We start from the raw sequence: 26,455 nt of genomic DNA on the forward strand, positions 1-26,455 counted from the left end.
TGAAACGCTGAATTTAGAAATAGAGATGGGATAGATATTTTTCTTTGCAACAAAGGACTGCTTGGGCACTTCACTGGAGCTTTCCTTTTTTTTGGGCTGATCTATATGCGACGGATCTTGCTTGGCCTTATATATAGATCAGTATTGGTAGAATATTCTTTTGGACCTCCAGCGTTGCTGGCATGCCATGTAGGTAGGACTCGGTATCTTTTACACGCTACTCCTGACTGCCTTGTCGTCTCCACCTGCTTGGTTCTTGTCCATCAGACAACTGCTCGATAGCTATGATTACTCGAAAGTACAGTCAAAGTTGCACTTTTATGTTTAAATCCCAATTCTTTCCATGCATTTATCCTAGTGCAATTATTGCCCTATATGTGGTTCATTAAATTAAAGTAAACTTTTGGTTAATTGTGGCTCCTAAATACTTTAATTCCTTGGAAAAATTCAGCCTTCGATACGTTGCCAACTTGTATTTATTTGTAGCTTGTGGAAGTAATAATTTGTTTACTTTTCTTCCCTGCTTTAACAAGGTCTTCAATTGATTCTTTTTTAAAAATATGGTCGCCTATTATTTAAACATTTTCAATCATAATGCTATATCAAACAGTCGTGGGATTCGATCAAAATAAAATATCCAATGGTAGGAAGTCAGGCATATGAGGAGCGTTCACACAAAACCAGATATGTTGTAAATTAATTTTAAAACATGAAACACTGATGTCTGATTTTGTCTGAACCATAAAGTTTTCCGAAAAAGCACCCCAAAATATTGACTAAAAATTTTTCTATTCTTAAACAATGAGTTCGCGGCAACCATCGGCATCAATCATCTATTTACGAAAACTTTTGCTATTACTTTTTGTATTGCCTAAAAAACGGCCACGACCTCGTTAGAATCTTATACAATTCGTATTTCCCGCTGCTTTTGTTTCAACTGTTTCCAAGGCACGGGTGATTGATAGTGTTCATCGTGTTGGCAGCCCGGTAGGTCTCGCTCTTTACTATAGACTAGATGCATGTGTTACTGCGGACGTTAAATTTTGGTTACCCAGCGAGACGCGAGTCGTACTTGGACTTTTATAGCTAATACAATGCGATCAATTTTCGTTTGTCCTTTGCCGATCCCTTTTAATTTCAATTATGTGTATTCAGCTTTTTTTAGTCTACGCATTACATTGTTGTCAAATTCCTTTACTTAAAAGTTACGTCGAAAAGTTTTTATGTGTGACTGAAGAAGTTTTCGGTTATTCGGTACATTTTTGCGAAACAGCACGAATAAACTCACAAAGTAAAGTATGACGTGACCATCACAACTGACAAGCATCAAAATACCGGAAACCTCCGAAGTCGGCTGATACTGTGCACTCCGGATCATTGCATAAAAAGTAAATGTCATATTTTTGAAAAGAAATAAAGGGAAGGTACATGGAGCGCCGGTCTATTTTTGAACCGAGTCCTCTATATCGGACGCTGGACATTTTTTGAGCGGCTCTATTCGTGTTCAATTAAAGTCTATCTTTCGGTGACGGGTTCCAACGATTAGGCGGGGAAATCGCTTTCGGAAAAAGTGCCGTTGACAGGTGCCAAGCGATATCGATTTGTTTTAATGAAATATGATTTTGCGTTTGTTCTGTCTTTTTGTGTGTGTGCGTTGTCGCGTAAGATCGCCTGACTTTTTGTTTAATGGATTTGTAACCTTACCCGATTATGGTTTTTCTTTCCTGATACCTAAACATATGTGGCACCCGATTTGTCCTGTACATATTGGGCCAAACAAGTTCTTTTCTTATGGCAACGTACCTTATTTGAAACAGGCAGACGATTTTCGAGCCCCGTTTCTGGGTTTCGCATTTTATGAAAAACTAACTGGTTTTTACAAATAAGTTAAATTTGATAAAATATTTACTGCAGAGCATGAAATGTGAAATTATTTTATTAACTGTGTTCCGTTGGCGAGTTGCTGATGTAAAGTGGAACGTTGCCCAAGCTTGGCGAGTGTATACATAAAAATATTTCGAAAATATTTTCTTCATTCTGTGTGCTAGAGGTCATTGATTTTTTATATCATTGCTTTTTTATTATTAGCAATGTCAGGTTACGCTCGTATAAAAATTTTATATCTCGGCAATTTTTCTTTTTTGTCTGTCCGTTCTCCGTTCTCCCTTCTCTATTCCAGGATTTTTCGACCATAGCCTCCGAATGGTTTGAGCTATACGCTACAAATTTTGCTCATTTTTAACGGCTTGCGCAAGATATATGAAAAGGAGCGCAGTTCGGCGTCCATATTTTTTTTCGATTTTCGACTGTTTTTTTGGACATTGCAATGAAACACGATAAGTGTCCGAAATTTGAAGCAATCGACTTCAAATTTGGCAAGCAAATAGCGTATGGTCCCAGACAAAACCTATTGAAATTAAGGGTGCTTTATTATCAGAAAGTATTTTTTTTAACAAAAAAAATAACGTTTACGTGTCTAACAAAAAGGTCATTTCTCGGAAACCATTGATGCGATCGAAAAAGTTATTGGAAGCAAAGAGATCCAATGTTATAAACTCTATTTCTTTGTAATTTTCAAAAATATACAGGGGGTGCGCAGTATTCGCAACAAACTGCAAATGGAGTTCCCCTTTTATAGAAAATCGGCCTTAACTAGAAAACTGATTCATTAGTCAATTTATTTTGCAGATATAGCTCATATAGATAGCTTTAACTTTGGTTTTTAAGATTTTCACCTGTTGTGCAAGGTGTTTCGGATATTCCGTGCTATATAATGTATTAAGTTAAATTTGCAGATATCTACGTCAGACAAATAGAAGTCCGCACCTGTACTTAAACAGTTCAAGTTAGGCACAATCTAATCTGACAAAGTAAAGAAAAATCTAAAATACTCTGAAAATTTTCCTTTTCGGAAGTAAATTATTGTAAATGAGTAAATTAATGAAAAATATTTGGTTTAAACGGTGCTCACCGAGAGCTACAATTTCTGTATTTATGGTTTTCGTCTATCAAACACGGTTCCCGGTATATTTGAAAAAATCCATGTGAAATTGCTATTTCTCGCACTCAATCTAGACATAATGGCGTCATTTAATATTACGAAGTACTACATAGTTTCATAAAAAAAATATTTACTCGAAACAAATTCGTGGACCAGGAAACAGGAGCTCTATAACCTCTACTACTGGCATTTTTCAATTATGTACAGGGGGTGTCGGTGATGGATAAAAAATCTGCAGGTCCTTGAAAATTGTCGTTTTCATTGGTAAAAAATTTGGTTTAAACACTATCGAAAACTGTGTCGAGAGTTATAATTTTCTACTTACAGTTTTCGTCCATCATACAGGTTGCGCCAGATATCAATGGAAATCGCTATTTCTGGTAAAAAAATATATATTTAACAAAGTTTGGCATGGTTTTAAATTTGGGCGATACGGGAAAGACACTTCATCAAGGGTGCGTGCATAATAAAATTATATGCCCCTGTAAAGCAAGAAGCGGCCTCGTGGGCTGCGTAGCACACAGCACGGAGCAGTTAATTCGATTTTATTTGTGGCTGCTTATGGCTTTATTTGAACCAGGGTATATTACGACGAAACAAACAAAAAGTGAGTTTAGAAAATTAAAGAATAAAACTCGGAGATGTTTAGAGTTCAATCCTATTAATAATATAATTTCGAAGTCGACCTACACACTAAGTGACTGACTAACTCCCTCGAAACATCCCTTATAAATTATATATATCGAGCTTAAAATGAGCTATTCCACAGTGTGGCACCCACCCATTATACTGTAACATGCTTTGAATTTACCTTATTATTTCATGCTAATGCAAGTTTGCTTTTCCTGTTGAAAAAATGAAAAAATGAAAAAAAGAATACCCTCAAAAATTAATTTTACAATAGTTTTATATTAATGTAGAAACAAGAAAAAGGAACGCAAAAGGACAGTTAGTGCTCAAACTACTGACAGTTTTCTCACAAACACAAAACCGACACTCTGTGCTGAATATGTCTTCGCTATATGTGAGATCTTTTTCAAAAAATAATTAGGCAAATTGAAGAAAAATTTTCAATTAAGTCAAATTATTGTTTAAATGTTAATAATATAACAATAATTTTACTTGTTAAAAAGGAAAAAAATACAAATTCAAATAAAAAAGTTAAAATAGTCAATTTTCGTTTGAGACAGTGAGTTTTTGGAAAAAAAATCGAGCCCCGAACCGAGAGTCAAAAATATGCTATCAGATTAAATAAGAAAAAAAGGTGTTTTTCGCATACTGTATGTTTGCGACTTATTACATGAACTTTAAACACAATCATTTGAGGTACGTTGCACTTATCTGCATGTACGTCGGCCTTTTTGAATATACTTTAATTTTAAGCTAAAACGTTCTTTCGTTACGACAATATATTTATATATCCGCTTAATTTTTATTAATATTTTGGTAACAGATTGAGATATTTGAGCCATATTTAGAATCTACATAGTCAATAAAAACAACCTGTAACCTTTTAATAAATTAATTGCTTCCTTCAAGACACAAGTCACGAACAATTTTTTGTGGTTCTTGAAGAACATCAATTTTTTTGCTGCTGTTTGAAAGAACTTTTATGTTTTGGGAGACCTTGCAATGGTTGCAAATTCTCCATAGTCTGGTATTGTGTGCACTTTTTTTCCAATCCTAATTCCAATCCCAATCTTGACTAGACTTCTTCTTCAAATGCCGTCTTCTTTACGAAGTTTGGCAATCATTCTGAACAGATTTTCACTGATATTTATTAACTTAGTTTTCCTTGTATTATGAGAAGCATTAGTATTAGTATTTGTTTCCACTCATAATGAGTCCCATGTCTAGCAGTTTCCTCTTTTTAATAGTCGTTATAACTTCCCTCTCTTTTTTCATTCGCCTTAGCATCTCAACGATGATTATTGTCTGCCCCCATGAAATTCGTCATATTTTGAGATACACCTGGAGCAGCAGAACATACTAGATTCAAAGGAAAGCAATTTTTCCCTAATTTTCAACTTTTAACCCACCAACAAGTCTATTATGTTTCCTTTTTCAATAAAGGTGACACCAATGGCGTACCACTTTTGTTTCTAGAAAATTCGAAATATTCACGTTACTCTTAAAGGTTTCTTTTATATATCAATTCATTTTATTTGTAGCACTACTATTTTCGACGTAATTTTGAATGTCTATTAACTGGGAATTATTCCCATATCTAGGAATATTTAGAAACGAGCAGTATTGATCCTCGTGATTTAAAATCATTATTTTATTTAATCTGATGTTCCCTGATGTGAGACTCTAGGCAGACTAAAATTTATATAAATTAAGGTATTAACATAATTTAAAATTAAAATAAATTAACATGATTAATTAACAGAATTAAATTAATTGCTGTTCGCGGTAAAGTTCAAGTTTTAGTGTTCACTAATACAAATGTGTTTTTTGCAAACCTAGTTTACGGATTTCAATCATAATCCATCTTTTTTGAATAGAAAAAAAAAATTAAAATTACGGCCAAAGTCCGAACAAATCCAAATAAATGCTAATTAATTGGTGTCGCAAATCTGTAAGTAAAATAATCTTCATGACTTTTAAATGATATTTATCGATGGAGAGACCGACTGGATGGATTGTCAGATTCGTATCGGCCTTCGAGGTAAATGCCTTTATACTTCATTTATTATAGGAAGATAGTAATGGATATGCGGATATTTCTGTTTTTCCACGACCACATTTCTCGAAAAATCTAATAAAAACATATAAAAAGAAAACTAGACTAAACATTGAAAATGTACCTAAATGCCAACATAAATAAAGCCCACGTATTAAATATGCAGAAAAAACGACACGGTTTTCACTGTTTGGTGAGTTTTTTTCTCACACCTGCTCAGGTATTTAACGAGGATAATTCGTATGACGTAACTAGGTTGTGATCTTTTAAATCACTAAAAGATTTGCATACGGGGTGAATAGCAAACCATCGACCAGCTGAACAAAACGTGTATATGACCATCTTTTTTACAATAAAACCATTAAGTAAAAGGTTCGGTTTCGGGAGCGCCAATCACATGCCAGTGCTTGTATAAATATATGATACGTGAGGTCCGGGATATCGGGATGAGTCGCGACAGCGTCTGGAATGATCCTCGAATATGGGAAACATGGGGTATCTGTCAGATGCCTTTACTTCACGTTAGAGTGACAGCGTGGCCATGAATGCGGCTCGAATGGGTCCGGAGCGGGGCGCGAAGGGGCCGAAGCATCCAAAGCCTGTCACTCTTTCGTTCTGTTCATTCTAGTCGGATATCAAGCATTTGCGGTTATTGTGTTACGCTTGTTAACCGACATTCTTTTTTGAAAATATTTTTTTCATTCCCTACCGATATTGGTAAAAACTGAGAATGGATATGTGTGTGTTGTGGAGAAACTTAGGTTAGGGTTTATTATATCCTCACAGATGATCGGTCTTAAATTATCGACTTATTTATTAGAGGAAATCCGTTAAAGTGAACTTCCTTTAATCTATCGATGTTCACACGAGGAAAGGCAACGACAATACGAAATTGATTATTAAATATTTCACTTTTGAATAATAAACAAACACAAAAACGGTTGAACCAAAGAACGACAAACTACATATTTTACATTATATTTTTGAAATGGAGATGCAGATGAGTAAAAATGTACAGAGTGTTCTATTTAAAAGATGCAGTTTTTTTTAACATAATTTGTTTTTATTGATTATTAGATATAATTAAAATATATTAAAGAAAAGAAAAACTGATACGTAAAAAGTTTTTGTCTACTCCCATCTGTAATAGTATATTCTACAACAAGTGTGGTAAACGGTATAAACGAGTGAAATAAAGTGTTCCATACTATACAATTTAACAAATTAAAAATAATTACCGATTATCTAAATTTCGTACCATTGAAACAAAATATTTATTGGTTGCCATTAACCTATTCGTTTATCGTTCCGATCGGGTCTGTAATGTGGTCTCTTTTTAACAGTGTAACAGAGAGAGGTGTATTATCGGATATGTCATATAAACAACGGAATAAACACAATTTTAAAACATTATGTTGTTTATTTAACTTTTACAATTGATCAAATTCTGTAATTTTGAAGGAAAATCATCAATGACCAGAGCTTTTAAGAGGATTACATTTTTAAGATCGTATAAGCTAGAAAAAACAGGTCCTAACCTTCAATTTTGTTTTGTTTGTACTCGTGAGACATGGATATTTGAAAATGATACATTTGGTCTTGACAAAATATTAATATAAAAACTGGAAAAACCACTTAAGTTCATGCGAACGGTATGTAAAATTTCTGTCGAAAACTTAAATTATCAATGTCACTTTACTTATCGACTAGTCCATTACATGCGTAAAATCTCCGAAAACATCCGATTGCTCCCAAATCCGTGCGGTAAAATCCCGGAAATGTGCGAAGTTGCTCAGATCCATGGCAAACGAAACTGACGTGATAAAGTCATGCTTGCCGCACGCTAGATCAATGTGTAATTAGTAATTTTACAGACGGGAGTAGAGAAAAATATCTAATTATACACCGATCTAGTGTGCGGGAAACGTCACTTTACCACGTGAGCTTCTTGTCCCACTGGTCTGAGCGACTTCGGACAAACCCGTGTGGTAGGTTTGGGAGCAATCGGATGTTTTCGGAGATTTTAGCGCACGACTTGAATTTTGAAAAAGCTGAAATCGAAGAATTAACCAATTTAGTTATAATGTTGATTAAGTACCTACATATTGAAAATTAATCTTGCAAAATCGCTAATCTCTTTGGAAAAAAGAAAAGTATTGTCGAAAAAATAAGGTAAGTTTAGAAAATGATAATTTAAAATACACCCATTGTGAATTGTTATGGATGTTAATGTTGATCTGCAATGTATGAAAGGCATGAAGCATTTCTAGAATAATTGTTCTATCCGCATAGGCACATCCTTACTACAAAGCAAAAACTTCTCCTTTCAGATTCTTTAGTTCTTATTAATTTCAACTATTTTGATGTAATATATACACCAGGTATGGGCAACCTTTGACTTATTGTGGGCAAAGACGTTCGCGGGCTACGTTTAATAGTAATATTCAGAATTAACAACCATAGATTTCTGACATGAAATATACTACATTGTTATAATAATAATATTTTTTTTTCAAAATATCTCGCATGCCAGCTCAAATCTTACAACGGAATGGAGATTACCCACAGGACTGGGTAGATATTGGGGTGAAGAGAGACAAAGCATTTGATACAATTCTTACTGTAGTTGCGAAAACATTTCAAAATTTGGTAGCCAGCTAATATTCCATAATATCCATGAAATAGCATTCTGAAGTAAAACCAATATTAACAATAATTAAAATTTTATAACTTTAATGTAATATAACCGTAAAAAAGTTCCATAAACTCTTTTCCGTTTATATAAGACAGGAATGGATAATATATAATATAGAGACGGTGAAGAAAGACCGGCAAAGAAAGGCAAAGTTCAATCGTGATCGCGCGGCTTTATTGTAATCATTTGTTATTAAGAAATTGTAACATAATTAATTACCGCGATACATCATATTATTATGTCCTGACAAAAAGCAAAACAAAACCTTTGTTTTGGAATTTTTGTAGCAGTGCCACACATGATATAAATAATTTTTAATCACTCGCTTATCCGTTATCTCAAACAGCGAACGAAATAAACAATCATTAGAAGGAGTAAAGGAATAACAATCTTGACAGTTTTTAATAATTAATGATTGAAATATAGTGCCGCGAACAATTAGATAAGAAATCGCGCTTGAAACATATAACACTAATTTTAACGGTAATTTGATAACACTTTTTCAGTCCCATAATAGACGGTTTCTTTCACGTTAATTATATGTAGGTACTTAATTGTTATTAGACGATTTGTTTTATATCGCGCAATAAAACATCATTTGTTGTTTTGTCTCTACGGTCTAGTGGGAATGATGCATTCGTGTAAATAATATATCATCACCATTAATTTTAGATATGATCTAATACAATCCAATTAATTTGCTCGCGGTATGTATCGTCGATTTGCTATACATATGCTACGACCTTGAACTCTATTTCGCACTAATTTAAATACAATTTTCATTTTATAACGGGAACTAAAATAGGAATACCTTGTTGCAATTAACCGAAAGTCTATAGAAATATTTCAGTATTCACGAAATAAATCACACATAGCCACTCTAAACAGCTCAAATAATCAGATTGAAAAGGTTTAATCACAGAGATTGACATATTTATTAGAAAATAACTAACGAATTCTTAACTGTTCCATTCCAAAAATCAAGTTAAATGGGCTGAAATTGCAATGAATGCGGTGTTGCCGATACTTCAAAATTATCACCATACACTCAAACAAAATAGCTCTAGACTTAGAGATGCAAGTGACACAAATTCATGGATTGCATTAATTGATAGCAGTAATTTGCAAATAGGAAATAGGAATTTTCTTTGTGTGTATGTTATGTTTATCAAAATTTTTACAAAGATTTTGTTATTTTAAATAACTTTCGTTTTAGACTTATATTTTTAAAAACAAATTTTCTCAAGTAACAATATATTTTTATTTCAAATTTCTGCGTAAGAAATTTTTAAAAATGAAATTTAAATATACAGGAAATGACGGAAGAAATTCATTCTTTTGCTGTAACGGATCAAAGCAGATTTTAAAGAAATACTACTATTACAATTCATTACAATTTTCGACTCGAAATTATCATTTCTTCCTCGGGTTAATAAGGTACTGACAGGCATCAAAAAGCATTAAAAACAGAAGTCATAAAAATATTATATAACTCATACGTCAGGTCAAAGGTTGTGTGTATCATTAGTTTGGTCTCCTGGGTACAATAATTGTAACATTAATAGCCTTGAAAAAATTCTGCGTAAACTTTTGAAATATATATTGTATTAATTAAAAGGTGTATATCCCCCACCCCTACAAGGCTTTTCACATGCATTATTATTAAATAGATTTGGTTATATGTCTCTTATTGATCACCATGATTATCATTATTTACTGACTTTATTTTGAATCGATTGATTGCGCTTAGATATTTTTATTTTTTATTCCTCGTATAAACTTTCGACATAGTATTTTTTTTAACCTATTTTCTCAATTTGCTCCACATACAATGCTCGACCTGAGTTGGACTTTTTTCACAATCTATTAGTAAAATAAAAACTTGGTCTTTTTTCTGTTAGGTATGATTTTAGGTTAAGTTTCGTGACGTAATTGTTTCATCCAATGCCTCTGTAAGTATTATACCAATTTGTACTGCAACCTACCCGTTAGTTGGACCTTTGTTGTATTTTTCAATCTTTAGTAAAAGTAGACTTTATTGCTCCTATTCTTTTCTTTTATTCCTTTTTTCATTCTTGGTAATATGTAACTTCAACCTACTAAATTTGGAATTTAGTATACGTATGATAAATACCCTGTTAAGTAGCCAATTAACACATTCCCAATCGGCGCGTTATTTTGATACAGGGCCGACGCAAAAGGATTATTCAAATTCGCATCTAATGGAGCATTAAGCACCGCGCTGAGACACGGCAATACATTAAAAGTGCTAAATAGTGTGCGGCGTTGAAATGGCGGCCTTTTTGTTGTTATTTTGGAACGGACGGCGTTGCAATAAAGGATCAAATTAATTTTACACAAGACCGCTAAACATCTTGACAAACAAGTATAAAATATTAAGCCGGTGAAAATGTACCAACCGGCATGCAGAAAATATTTATGGGCCTACCGAGACATTTTTATGCCGCAAAGGCCGTTTGTCTTCTAGATTTTAATTCTGACTTTCGGGTTTTAAAGTATGCATTGTTCGAAATACTATCAATTTCGTATTAATAATTTTTGTACGCAATTTATTTTCGTTAATTAGTTACTAATTAGTGTCTGCAGTAGTTTGTCGGTCGGCTGCCCAAGATTTGTAAAAATGAAATATATTTTATTCGATTTTATCCTGTTCCTGGAAGAAGAACGACCGAAATGACCACCTACCCTTTTGTATCAAAATCAAGAATCAAAAAACCATTCAAAGAAAAATTATTTCCACTTTTGATATGTATGTAGTTTCATTGAAATAAAATATTTTTCACCTATTTCTCCAAAATTAGGATCAAAATCGCTTCGGTTACTCCTATTGCGTCGTGTAACTTCTTAATATTGGATGGAAGCTACTAGAGCTTCTAAACAATCAAACACCTTTCAGGTAGGAAAGATCTTTTAAACGTAGCAATTACACAAGAAGATCAGTAATGTACCCATAGCAAGCATATAAATTGCTTCTCATTAATTTAGTTAATTCATATTCATATGAATGTCTCCATTTTCTCGAAAATGATTATAAGTATAAAAATTAAAGTCCTATAATGTATGTATAGGATTATTCAAAAAATTAATGATAGCGTAATAGATTGGCTGATTAGATGTTTATTCTTCTTCTTTATGACGTTGCTTGTACGTTAAAAGATAGTGGTGGAGTGGTAATCTTTGAGAGCTATTTTTGAACATCAGCTTAGTACAACTCCATTTTTTGTCAACTTTAGATAGGTTGGGCGGTGGTGCTTATGAATTTCTAACCACACCCAACGATGACTGACGGTTTGTACCCTTTAACGACTGGTTTGTGTACAAAAGTGCTCAGATCTGTTAAAAATCATGGGCGGGACAACTGCGCTTCCTTTCCGGTTCGAGATGTCTGGCTATAATTTTTATTTTTCTTAAGTCGTTTAAAATAGCAGACTTTGAAGTATACGTAAGCACAGCGATGTCCCGATGTTTAATGTAATGTGACAACGCAGAAATAATAATAAGTTATTATATTCGCATTGATATGTAGTCCCATCAGCGGTAATCGATGTGAGTCAGAATAAAGAAAAAACGTTTATGGTACTTATTGAGGGTGTTTCCAATTAATTATGGAAAATTTCCATTTTACTTACGTAATTACCTTTGGAGCAAAGGACATCGCAACTCTCTCCCTCTTTTTTTCCCACTAACTTTTATTATGAAAACGCAAATTTTTACACCTTATGTTTGTGCAAGTCAAAATACGGATCAAAACATTTACCACGTGATGATGTCTTAATTATAGGACAGTGGTGGAATGATTAGTTTAATGAATTATCGAAAGCTGATACACAGTTAGAGTTTAAAGGGCAATGACCACCATGAGCTAATATCTACGATACTTAATTCTCTCGCATTATTCGATACGAAACCATATCGTTTTTATTTATTTTTAACATAAAACTTAATTAGCCTTAAAGCAGTAAAATATGTTTTAGATTACTGTATAAATAAATCAATTTTTCTACGCATAAAACGATTCGAAAGTAGTTCACGAAACTATGAAAACTGAGTTGGAATTTATCCATTATCCACTCGCATATTATGTGCTGAGTTGATAGATACGAGTTTAACACGCGACTAAATGGTGATTATAATTAGAAGCAAAGTTTTGAACTTCTGCATTTAGTACGTCTAACAATCCTATTCCAAGCAATTATACCTAAAAAAGGGTAAAATATTTTCCAAAAACCTGGTGGTAGTAACTTGTTGATCAGTTTCCCTAGACACTCGTTTATTAAACAAACTGACCAATGCGTCGTTTATTAAATTTTTTCGCAATATATTAGTTTACCACTTACATTGATTTTCTAAATTAGACATCAACATTTTAACCACCCATTCTACGCCCTACAATAGAAATATAAGTTTTTATAAACTATAGTCATAACGAATAAGATATGTGGCGACGGATATTCGGAAAATAATCTGCAGTTGATAACTCGGTTGAAATTCCTAGGTAAGTATTTTAAATTAGGTACGAGTCAATTTGAAATCAAAATTTCAAATGCTTTTGTATCGAAACTAATGAGATACAAGAAAAAATAAATAACTTCTGATCAAATGTAACGAAAGTCGCCAACTTAAAAATTTTTCTCAAGATAATAAACCAGCAACCAGGAGCTTTCCCAACATTTAATATTAAATCCCAGAGAAACAGCTTTGTATCCTATATGATCTAAAGCAATCTAATGCAGCTTATTGACAAAATCGTTAGTAACTGATTAAAAGAAATATGCTATCTACTAGTCCATTGAAAACAGAATCATTCATATGTATTCATAGTCTGCCTTCAGGCATAAAAATTTAGAATGGGCATGACTAGAACTTTATATCACAATCTATCAATTGCAACTAACGGTGCACTGATAACCAGGCCTGGTCTGAGAGTCAACATATTGCTAATACACCAAAGTTTCTTGGTAACGGAGCCTAATTATATTAAATGGTGTTTAAGTCATTGTGTGATTAACGCTGCGATCAACTATTACTGGCATATAGGTTGAATATAGTTGAATAATATTTTATGCTATATTTTAATTATATTTGTTTAATTTTCATTTAGTATGAAAACTTTCGTTCTAGCTTGGCCTATAGGTCGATAGAGTCTTTAATATTAAATTATCGCCTACTACAAAAACTATTGATTTCATCTTATCTTCATTAAATTGTAAAAATCCAATATGACTTGGAAAGCCACAACCGAAATCTACTTTAAACCGGAAATCAATTCATAATTCTAGCTATACTAACGCTTTCATAAACGATAAATTATTTTGGTTCGTGTTTCACATCCCCTTACTTAATATAATTACATTAAAACATGTTCTCGTTTATTTCGAACTGTATGAAAGCTCTTTATGTTTACGACGTAATAAGCACGCCGTACGGAGTGGTCAGACATGCGATATTATATGCTAAAAAAGTTACACCAGAATTACGCACAAATCCGTTGTGGTGGCGATAATCTACTGGCTTTTTTGCATAATACGCAATTATGATAAGATATTTAATTATTTTTAAATATTGAAGTTTCGAAAAAAAACTCGTTTGGTCATCAATCAATAACTGTGTAAATAATTTAATAATTTAATACGGTCGTGATGATTGGACATTTATCGGTTTATGCAAAGAGTTTCTGTCCAAAAAAACGACTCCAGATAGTAGTAGCTTTTTTTTTAATTTTCTGTTCACAAATCAGTACCAAACTTGAAAGACAAAAGTGTCCAATTTAGTTTTTTTGTAGGAAGTAAACACAAGCAGAAATAAAATAAAGAATATGATGCTAAGCAAGCAAAATACTGATAGTCAAGTTATGCACATTTCTTAACAACAATTGGGAACAAATAAACAAAATGAAAATCCTGAAATGAATAAAACAACTTATCAGGGTCTTAGATGAAATGTGAGCTTATTATACAGAGCTAGCTAAATGGTTATAATGGAAACAGAGTTCCTAGAAGAAGACGGGCATCCTAGCTGTCATTAAGATAAATTCGGAAAAACTAAGAAACAATACAACACACAATACTTCATAATTTACTTGTGTTTTTTTTTAATTCGTTTGCGTTTTTACTTTATTTTATAGCGTTCTATGTGACAATTTTTTGCAGTTTGTTTAATTGTAAAAAATATAATATATTATGTATAATATATGAAGTATTACCTGCATTTGTTCTTCAATTATGTCTAAGCATGTTAAATAAGTTTGCTTGACAGTTGACAGTTACATTTAAACATATTTTTATTGTACAAGAATTATCGGGAATCAAACTTATTTTAATGTACACCCGTTATTTATATAATACAATTGATTGATTGATTGATAAATAATTATTGCTTTCATAAAATCAATTTCGATTCATTCTTTTCGACAAGCTTCTAAAAGTTTCAGCTCTTCACTTTTTTCAATTATCTTTACTAACCACTATTTTTTGGCATGTTGTTAAATTCCTATATATCGCAAAAATTAGTTTTCGGCTAGTTTCCTTAAAATTATTCTTAATAGGACCGGGACATTCGTCACAGGGTTGTACTGAACGCTTTAAACTGATGATTTTGATAAAATGTGAGATCGGTCGTAAATTTAGCATCAGAGCTCTAAACTTTTTTGAATGCCGAAGATTTACAGCGCCCGCAAATGTTTCTTCGCTTCAAATGCGACATGTTGCCAAAAATACGGGTTTAGGTACACGCGCAGGGATTTGCGTATGCGTTTGTAAAATAAACATCTGTGTGGTAACACTTCGAATAACAAGCCGGTTATTATTATTTATACATTTCAAAGGAGTGGGATTTCTGGTAAATCGTTTTGATGTTTCATGCGAATAAGGGACACCAACCGAAAAGCTTCGAGACCAAGATTTAAGTTCCCGTAAACGTCAATTGACTTGGAGGAAATGTGTAGGAATCCTCTCGATGGAGCACACGGATTTTGAGTAAATTATCAAGTTTTGTTGTTTGAAATTTTGTAAAAACGGTCCAAATAACATTTACAAAAATTAAGTGCAAGAAATTTTTGGATGAACCTTACCGTGTCCTCGCTATTCACGCTAATTGATCTCCAGAAACATCCTTTAAAAGTTTCTAGCTTGGAGCCAATTTTTTTGAAAGCGGACATTCTATTACCATCATCGTTTAGTATTTCAACATGTTGCGAAAAAGGTCGGACGTAATGATTTGTTTGTTGATATACGGTTAGATTGACAGGAGGATTACCATTGCAATTTGTTCTTCAATACGTTCATACCGTAGAAATGTATTAAGTTTATTTGTCAGCAGTACTGCTAATACCACGTTAAACTAATTTGTAATGGGGTATGTATGTATGTATGGGTATATTTGCATTATATATGACCAGAATACAAAAAAAATATTTCAGCATATTTTCTTTGAAAGTTGCCAATAATTGGTGCCTGGAAACGAATCTATCTGTAATTTTAATATTTTGTCTTTTACTTGGATCACACCAACAAAAATAATTTAAAACGAATTGCAATTCGTTTTTTCTCTAGTTGTAGGTGCTTCACAAATATTTTTATTCTTTTTTTATTATTATTTAAGTAGTGTAACGTGGAAACTCGTTGCTATAAATATACTGTAGAAGCAATAAATCTATTGTGTATTGTCTATATACTACCGTATGATTGAACTTAAGTTACTTTTGCTTTTTACTATAAAACCTGTGCTATTCTGGCTTTGACGATAACTAGCCATAAAATTTTAAGAGTTAAACGATAGTAATCTTTGCAGTCATCACTCAGCAAACCCATTATTAAATAGCTAAATTGTAATTGTCATTGAAGCAACCAGTTTCTTCTTTGTATTTCCATTTACTTAATTCACTGCCATATTGGGGCCATTTTTTAGTAACTCTCGTTTCTAATTTCGTTTAGAATGTGATTCACTAATATTTATGCAATGTAATGCCAATGATGAATTTTTCAAAACTACATTAACTTTTATACAATGCTTTCAAACAGCTTCATTGACAACTATGTTCCAAATTTCTCTGTGCATTTAAAATATTTAATGTCGTGGTTACGTATTAAAATAAAACAAGTCAATATCGATTCAACACTCCCTATTCTCAGCTGAGAGGACAACAGTAACTACCAAACAAGTTTAGAAAAAAAAAACAATAAATTGCTTTAAAAAAAAAACATACATACTTTCATTAAAAGTCCTAATAATGTGAAATAACAAAAGAAAAAAAGGAAATATTTAATTGGAGCGGCATATGTAGGAATACATTACTTCAACAGGAATCATGGGCGTAAGGTCATCAAGGAGCACTCAACTACACTGAATTTGAAATACTCACATCCAGGGAATATTCAAAGCTCTGTGCAGTGACTGAGCATAACGAAAGCTAGGTTGAAGGGCGCTCCTGATTGTCTTATGCAAGATTTGCTCTATATAAATGTATAAGAATAACAAGATATATTATTAATATTGCATATGTAAGAACACATTTGCCACGACTTCAAAAGTTTTAGTCGATCTTAAAATGTTCAAAGTCTAATCCAGTGGTGCTGATGATGATGATGATTCTGATCGTGTGTTTCGGTTTACTAAAATGGAAAGCTTATTTTGAAATAGCATGGTGCGTGAAAACAAAACAAAGTCTAATACCTGCGAACCTAAATCCTGCTATTCTTGTAACATATACAAATATACGATTATAATGATATTTGCATTGCATTAGTTCCAACCGAGTGGGTTTCAGTACAGCTGAACTGCAAATTTACAATTTAATAATATAACTTCTGGGCATTTCACCCTAGCAAAAACAGGAACATCAACGTCGTACGGCATCCAAGATCGTTTTCCAGATTAGCAAATAAGTTTAAGCTCGACTGACGAGATGTAGGCGTTCGTTAAGCAAATAAACTTTGTCTAATTTCATGTAAAATTACTCGCGAATATGATTTTTCAGACCTATATTCATAACTACACCTGTTAGCTCGTGAATTATGAACGACAGTTTGCGGCGAACGTATAAATACGGAACAGATTCGATAAATTACTCCGTTAGACAGCATCTCTGCAGGATCGGAACGGCCTATGCCGTTTTAGACACAGACAACCGGCGGCACTTCTTCAGCATCTCGCCGACTGAATTCTTGTTTCCTCTCGTGTCTCTGTGTAGGTGTTTCGATATTTACGGGCTGGTAGAATTTTAAGAGAACCGCACTTTGTTCTACACCGGTTCACGGCAAATATAATTAGTTGCGAGAGATCGTGCGTCATATATCATCAGTTATATCGTCAATGTTTTCCCAAGTGAATTGACACTTCTTCGGTAAAGGTGTGTGACCAAACCAGCTACGAATTCATCATCATTCATCGCCATTTTCGCCAGAATTAACCAGTTTTCGGTCGCCTTTCGTACCATATCATTTTTTTGTGTTTGTATACGACGGGCTATCGAATCGTACCTACCTACTTGTAGAATGAGAATTGAGAATAGGTTTGAAGGTTTCCTTTAGGGCCAATCTGCGCTTAAGCACACCTTTTATAGCACCCATCCACCGGCCAAGAATAATTTCTTAACATTCCGATACCTCCCATCCATTCATCCTGGAGGAAGTTTCAAAAAGTATTTTTTTTAATTTTATTTCTCCTTGATCAACGAAACCACAATGTCGATTAGGTTGTTGGGATGTAGTTGTCGTTTTTAACTCAGGTTCCAGATCCAATTAACATTGGTTAGTTAGATTATTAGATTCTTTACAGGTGATATTTAAAGAAAATCCGAATAATTCTTGTATTATTTTTAATTTTCTAAATACTTGAGTGATTTGGTTGTTGGTTATTCGTTTGAAACTTTTTTGGAACTTGGATAATTAAATGCTGACCCTTGAAATCGGTCTAAATCTATTGCCTCGTAGGTTTGTTTCTGGAAATACTATAAGAAGAGCATCGGCCATTTTGTTGTGCCGCAAAACTTATACACATTTAGGACTAAAACTGTATATAAGCAAAAATTTTGTTGTGTTTTTTATATTTGTTTTGCTCCCACATGAGTTAAATTGTATAACGCATTAATAATAATATATATTTCAAGGTATAGTTCAAACCAAAGAACAAAAAATTCGTTCCATACCTAGCGAGCAACTACTGCAGGAAAGTTTAACTCCTGAATAAGAAAAAAAAGTTATGTGAAACATATCGAAATGCTAAGTCTGTGACGAAGAAAAAATGTAAATTTTGCATGCATTTGTGGAGGTTATTGACAATTTGAAATAAAATCGCAATATCTATGAAATTGTTGCCTCTTATGTTAATCCGGCCCACCCTCACATAATTAATATTGATAATAAATAGTGACAAAATTACTCGATCGCACAGGATTGTTTTTAGAATTACAAAACGATACAAACCTAGTCGATTTATACATTGTTAAACGCAAATTGATAATGAAAAACGAAGCTTATTACCTATCTGTTATTAGACAATTTGTTATTATAACATTTAAAATTACAGTAACACAATAAAAAAGTTACACAACTGACTTCTTTGGATTCATTTGCAAAGAATTATTACATTTACAACCCGGGTCTTGGGACCCAAGGTGCTCCTACTTTTGAAAACGCGCAGACGCAGAAGTTTTCTATTTCCTTTTCATTTTCCTGCATTTACACTTTCATTTGTTGCAATTTGTTATCAAAACACTGTACTTAGTTAAAAAATAAAACCTGATTTAAAACTAAATATCTCTTTCTCGGGAATATTTAAAGTGCATTTTCCAAAGCTCATCATAATTAGTTTTTAAAATCAAGGAACTGTTTTAAATTCCTATCTTTATCGTTCCAGAACCCGGCCACTGCTTAAATTAATTCTTTAAATTAAAATTTCTTATTTAACTTTTTGAATCGTTATGTGAAATTGTCAAGTGGAATTAGGGCGCTTTCAAAATCAAATATTTTGGCAAACCACCAAACAAGCAAAAGTAATGGCAATCTTTAAAGACACGTTAAGTGCAACGCAACTACTTCTTTATTATTCTTGTCAGTTCTGGCTCGGCACTTTTGTATTAATTAAATGGACAAGGCGGATCTCTATTTTCCATTCTGGCTGTGGATAGAAGCTCCATGGTGGCTCCATTTCTACTTATACTTAGCTGATTAAACTTCTAACTCCTGTCTTTGCTGGTAATGGAAAGGCGATAATTAACCTGGAATCCCAAAACCAGAGTCGCTTTAATTAATACAGTGCGGCTATAACAAAAACAGTTAAAATAAAAAAACAAAGTTGTCTATCATCTGCGTAAACTTCACGTATGTCGTATTTACGGAAATCTGAAAAATTTAGGAGTACATATTAAATTAAAAGAAGGCAACTTTTATTTAAACTCATGACGAATACTATTTAACATAATGGAATCATTTATTTAGCCTAATACATGTTTCTTCATATATGTTTCATGATTAATAATTTACAATGCCTTGGTTTAATCAAGTAGAACCCAAATCTTCTAGTGCTAATCCCTTTATTTTCTTTCAGGTACTGTAAACGCAAACGGAGAAACCAAACGACAAAGAACGTCCTACACGAGGTATCAAACGCTCGAATTAGAAAAAGAATTTCATTTCAATCGGTATCTCACGAGACGGAGAAGAATAGAAATAGCACACGCACTGTGTTTGACGGAGAGGCAAATCAAAATATGGTTCCAAAACAGAAGGATGAAATGGAAAAAGGAACACAAGATGGCCAGTATGAATATCGTTCCATATCACATGTCTCCTTATGGTCACCCTTATCAGTTTGACTTGCATCCCAGTCAGTTTGCTCACCTAGCGACTTAGGATGTTTATTTTAGTTTCGATAGGTATTTTTGTTTTGTTTTATTTTTGCGTTGACTAAAAATGGAAAATAACAGGATTATTGCTGGTGATCGTTGTCCCAGAAATCTCATATTATACAAGATTTTCTTACATTATTTTATATATATTTGTTTTTGTTTTAGTCCTCTCATTTTCCAATATGAAATTGTGAAACCTAGTTTAAATCGTGCATGCTATTTAGAAGTAGTAAGATACAAATTCGGAAATTTAACAGGGAAACTGTATAAAATTCAATACATGCTATGTCTTAAACTATGTGTTCGAATTTAAAGTCGCACTGAGATAAACACTACTCGTTGTGCATGCTTTTAAAATATTTGAAATCCCTCTAGAAACTGTGTTTTTTTACACCTAAACTCTTATTCAATTTCAGTGAATGTATTCGTGTATATAGTATGTGCTCATATTGATAAACTTCTTCAGTTCCTCATTTAGTAAGTACTGGCTCCGCTGCCCTATGCTCGTGCTAGATCAAATTCGTAACTCGTTTACCAAACTTGTTGCATAATATATCAACAGTTCAGTTTTTTAATTTTTCGAAGAAACTTTTTACGAAACTTCTGGATTCCTCCTGCGTGGAACTTGCTGACGTTTCGACTCAGCAAAAAGCGGCGCAGGAGGAATCTTTTTCTTCCAACTACGTCAAACCAAACAATACATCCATCTTAATCTATCGTGCAAAACATGAACGATATACGAGAAAAGAAGTGGATACGTGTACTTATATAGAAAAAAATCATTTAACTTAAAAAATATTTTTTCCGACGAGCCATGAATTTGAAGATTTCGGTGATCGTGTGTGGCGAATATAAAACTGACATAAATCTCTTACGTAAGCTTAAGTAAGATCAACTCAATAGATGCTGACTAAAGGTGCCAAAAATGGGTAGCCCCAACACATATATAGAACCTCGTATTCGAACTGACTAATCACTTCTTTTCACAGACAATCAAAGTTTGTGTTACAATCAATCAGAGCTCTGACAAAACAACACTCCATTAAAGAATCTATATTTATTTTCCCAAAAGTTACCCAAAATCGAAGGTTTCAAACTAAAAATCATATATACGTCGGGCTATTTTAAGTTTTCAAAACCGATGAATAATCTATTTTTGTTTGGCACTTTCGAATGCGGAGAATTTGTTTTACATGGGCTATTGGCTTGGAGAACGTGTACCGCCTATCAGACGTAAGCCGGATATGTCAATTAGGATATGCTATGTATATATACATATGACTATACGTATATATAGTCTAAGAATGAAAGAGAAAAACGTATATCACGTACAAGGGTTTAATGCAATTACTTACGCAGCATCAAATTTTTCAATGCAAAACTTCTATTAACTGTTCAGATTCTGCATTCAGCCCCTTATTAAGCGGTATTTTAGCATTATATTGCTCTGCTAGTTGATTTGGTGGTTGGAATGTGGTACAAACTCCATCCGACGGAACTACTTGCTACTACGGTGATGATCATTCAATCTATTTTAATAAAATTCGAAAATGATACTATTATAGATATAAGCTAATAGTGTATCAAACCATTACCAGTAATAAGTAAAGGTTATGAAAGTTCCTCCATCGTCCATATATGTCCATATATAACATTTCGCATATGAATATACAGGTCAAAGTTGATCATTTGGGCTTAAGTTTAAATGTTCAAATTCTAACATATTCGGTGAGTTAAAAAGTTGTTTTAATTGAAACTATTGGAAACTGGTGTTCTTTCGCGTTACTATTGCTTCCTAGTTTTTTACGTTTGTCACTGACTGATTTGTCGTGTTCTTTCAGTCATCAATTTTCGGTTCAAAAATTGGACTTATATTCTTCCAGCTATAGTAGAAAAAGTTGCAGGCAATTTTTGCTAGTGTCTTCTGAAATGTCTGAGGTAGCAATATCCACAAAATTTTTATTGTGTTATCTTATACTACGTCATATACTTATGGTTTAAGAGAAGCAATAGCTATTCTTCATCATTAGATACACACCTACAAACATTTTCAAAACTAAATAAATTCTAAACATCGAAGGTAAGCTTACGATAAATGTAATTTCCTTTATGAAATTTAATTCTTGGATACTTTACTTCGATGCAATAATAATAATTAATTAAAAACAGTCGAAGAAAACTGACCCATTAGGGAACACACTATGGATATTACAAATCAGCACCCTGGTGCAACTTAGAAGCAAAGCGTAACCTAACCAAACACAAAATCTGCCTATCGCCTAAACGCATACATCTTACTTAAAATTTCTGAATTACCTCCCATCCCTGTCGAACAGCAAAAGCAGCCTGACTAAGAACAAATCAAATCATATTTGTTCCAGATTTCCACCTGGCATCTCTACAAGATGAAGGCTATGCATTCCACCAAGCAATGGGGATGGGAGGTATGGGGCCTATGCAACGTGGCCTTTATGCCTGCGGGAGTCCGTACAGCTAGCCCTGGGCCACCTATAACGGAGACTGCGGCCCTTCGTAGGTGCCTATCGGATCCTAGGACAGTCTCCGGCTTACGATTATACCGATAATCAGTTCAAATAGAAAACAGCAGGTCCACTGAGGTTTTCAATTTTTGGCTTGTCATCAATGGGTCACCATGTTATGTCTGCAGTGATTTCATAAGTTTCAGTTTCGCGGGTCTATCTAGTGTTTACTTGTTCCATAAGAAACACCGGAACTTTAGAAAAATCCATACAGTTTCATGCCTCTGCCTCCATTACCTGAAAAGCACCAACTGAAAATGGGTGAATAATCGTAAGTTTCTGTTAACACTTTGTTCGTGCCAATGAACTTTGAAAGTAATTTGGTACCATATAGCTCGTACTTACTTTTCGCAAAAATGCGCTGGTATGTACTTTTTCAGTTTTTTACGATCGAACAAACGTATTGGTTTTGCTGGATTAATTTTTTGTTATAAACAACAGTAATCTGCGATATTTTACATATACGACTATGTTCTAAAATTTGTTTTTTGTTAAATTTATGTTGTTTTACTGTTCTATAGAGACTGTAACAAATTTTCTATTGTTTTCGATAAAACGTAGGTATATAAAATGTACTTGGACTCAAATTAAATTAAATGTGCAATATAATTGTTGGGAGGGTTTTTGTTTAGATACCGTTTTCCGATTGGCGATATAGATTCACGTGAATAGACACTGATTTGTGCTCACTTTTCTGTGTAATTAATTCTACAAAAAGAAAAAAACAAGTGTGATTTCATAGTTTAGGACCCTTTAATGTAAATACGTCGGTAGAAAAAATTATCACAATTTTTTTTGTAAATATGGTCATAATTTAAATTATTAAGTTAGCTAAAGTACTTTAAATTTAGAAATATACTCGACAGGTGTATATAATAATTGCTAGTAATTATTTTCGAAGATGTATACATACAAGTTGTTTTGCGCAAAGAAAATATTGCATTTCATATATCGTTGCAGCTAAAACCTTAAAAAGTCGTATCTACATTACAAATTAAAAAAAAAAGATTAAAACGACTTGTATGTATAATTAATTTAAAAATTATTCGTTTCAAAAATGAGGTAATATCCGCAGTATTTTTATTCAATTCTCGCCGTACTGAACAAAAAAAACTATCAAAAACGATTTGTAAAATTGTATCATAGTGTGTATATTATTTTTAGCTCAATATGTTTACAAATTTTATTTCTTTTTATTATTTATGTAATTTGTAATAACTTGTGTGACGGACGATACACGTTAGATGGGTACGTTCTACTAATAGTTACTGTTGTAATTGTCCACTCTAATAAACTATTAATAAAAAATTCATCGTTTCATTCTAGTAAATACGCTCTTCGCCATAGGAAAAAGTAAATATATTGTTTTAGTTACCAATTCAAAAAATACCTTTTTGTATCATCCTTTGTTCTGGTTCTGGTCAGCCAAAGCGAGGATAACTAATTTTTTTTTGGCAAATATCTGTCAACCAGGGCCAAACGTCAAATGAAAGAAAACTGACAAGCGCTTTTTGAGGAACGAAAAATCAATTTGAAAATCCGTAGATGCATTAAACTAAGATGACCACTGAATCACCAAAATATTGATACTAACCCACACTAGAAGCGAAGGGCCGGCAAGGCGACTACACATAATAATCTAAACCCTAACCTACCCAAACTGGTCTATCTGGACTATCTATTTTATCGATTCAATCTAATAAATTTACCTTGGCTTCAATAACTTCTGCAAACCGTTAAGCTTTGTTCCACAGTGATGTCAAACGGGACATGTTCCATCCAACACTCAATACGTATACAAATCGCAAGATTAAAAAATGAAACCGAACACACAAAGGGACATAAATTGCATTCAAGAGCTTGTATTACAAATGTAAATCTGATGCCTTTCAGTAGCAGAGATACATCAAGGGTTTGGTGGTCAAGGATCAAAATAAAGTCCGCTGCTGTCACGGATTGTCCGAAGTGAAGAGGTTTATACAGACGTTTGCCCGCAACGAAATTTGCATAGAAGATAAAACATCTTAAATCTGTGGTTTTTATCGCTATCTGACCGGCGACGCATGTTGAAATAAGAACTTGCTTACGAATGTGTCTATTGAAATACATATGTAATGTGTTGAAAGGTGTATTGAACGTTAAGTTAAAAGATCGGAATTGTATTTTTTCCTATCGATATGATTTCTGAATTATGACATCATTTTCTGATTTCTAAGTAGCGGTAGAAGGATACTTTTTCAATTTTAACTGCTGAAGTGAAATAAAAAAAAAATGATTCAATGGAAAGTTCAATATCGAGAAAAATCTGCTTAACTGCGTTTTTCGTCAATGTTAATGTTAAATCAGAAAATAAAAAAGGGATAACACAAATTTTAAAAAATAAGACGTGCTTAAGAAATACTCTTAAAATTATTCTCAACTGGTACTTAATTTGTGAGTAAAATGTAAATATACAATCTGCATTATATACTAGAGATATTTTATTGCTACAGTAGAATCGTCCAATGCTCGTTTATTTTATTACTAGGTACTCAGATTTTATGCCAAGTGTGACAATGAAATTTTGATTTAACTTCAGTACTAATGAAGTAATTATTTTTTGTTGCATACTTTATTAAAAGGATGAACTTTTCCAGCTTTAAGGTCTCATTAAAATAATAAAATTTTTGATAAACTCGTGAAAATTATGATTTCTTAGATATTATTAAAAGCATAATTCTGCTTCCATTCTGTATACAGGTCGTAATATATATCCCTTTTCTTTTTTGTTTGACTTATTTTTTTAATCTTTATGGGAGTTCTCAGATTTTTTATTCTTGCGCTTCCGCGCCATCTGTCGCAAGTTTTTAAAATTTCGGAGACGAAATTGGTAGCGGTTTGACTACCAGGAAAGCAGAAACCGACTTAAACATTTCCCCATTGGTCCAATACTTTCGGAACCAGAGGGCGCCAGTCTCACTAAACTGAATTAGTAGAAATCTGTACGGAAGGCATTTAGGATCGAATACTTTTGATAGTTCGAATTATCAGTACCAGGTGGAACTTTGCCATGAATACAAAAGTTTTGGCTTTTAATAATAATGCATATTTTTGTTTTTCTTCCATTTTTTTTCTCATATTCTGCGAACACTATCAATAAATACACATGCATCATCCTCTTGTGTCGGTTGAATGAATCGAACTTGCTGACGTTTCGCCAATCATCCCGTTGGCTTTTTAGGAGCTTATCTGAAACTGAAATATCAGGAGAAATCCAGAGGATTTATAACTTTACAATAGCTCGTGGAAGTTTCTTTGAAAAATTATCTTGATTAATAAAGTCGAAACTGGTGACAACTGAATTCTTGTAATAAAAAAAAACATTGCAAAGTGTGACGGAACTCGTAAAACACTTAAAAATATAACAACAACAAATTTAAAAGGTTTACGACGCAATGGGGTCAACTCAACTATGAATCTAACATCCGAAATAAGTGTAGTAAGGGAAACTGGGTCATGAAACAATTACTAAAAATTTAGAAATTTGAATTTTAGTGCTAGCATAAACTAAATTCTCAATAAATGAATACCTCATCTAATTGCGCATGTGCTAATTATTATTCTTTTCTTCTTAATTTCTTATATTCAAAATCTGAAACTAGTTAGATTTTGAATATAAGAAATTAAG

At 33.0% G+C, this 26,455-nt stretch overlaps 1 protein-coding gene across 2 annotated transcripts in view; it reads left to right on the forward strand.

The window, feature by feature from the left end:
* The window catches only part of LOC132700824 (homeotic protein Sex combs reduced-like), a 59,271-nt gene extending 35,204 nt beyond the window's left edge, over positions 1-24,067 (forward strand). The window contains exons 2-3 of one of the 2 annotated variants that reach the window (XM_060668390.1): positions 19,948-20,160; positions 22,630-24,067. In XM_060668390.1, the coding sequence (XP_060524373.1) occupies positions 19,948-20,160; positions 22,630-22,745 (329 nt within the window). In that variant the 3' untranslated portion in view covers positions 22,746-24,067. Of the gene's footprint in view, positions 1-19,947; positions 20,276-22,629 lie in introns of both variants that reach the window. The other variant, XM_060668391.1, reaches the window with a different exon arrangement.
* Positions 24,068-26,455: the final 2,388 nt, after the last annotated feature.

The sequence above is a fragment of the Cylas formicarius genome, unplaced genomic scaffold, assembly GCF_029955315.1.
Source record: "Cylas formicarius isolate icCylForm1 unplaced genomic scaffold, icCylForm1.1 PGA_scaffold_4__25_contigs__length_36172078, whole genome shotgun sequence".
NCBI lineage: Eukaryota > Metazoa > Arthropoda > Insecta > Coleoptera > Brentidae > Cylas > Cylas formicarius.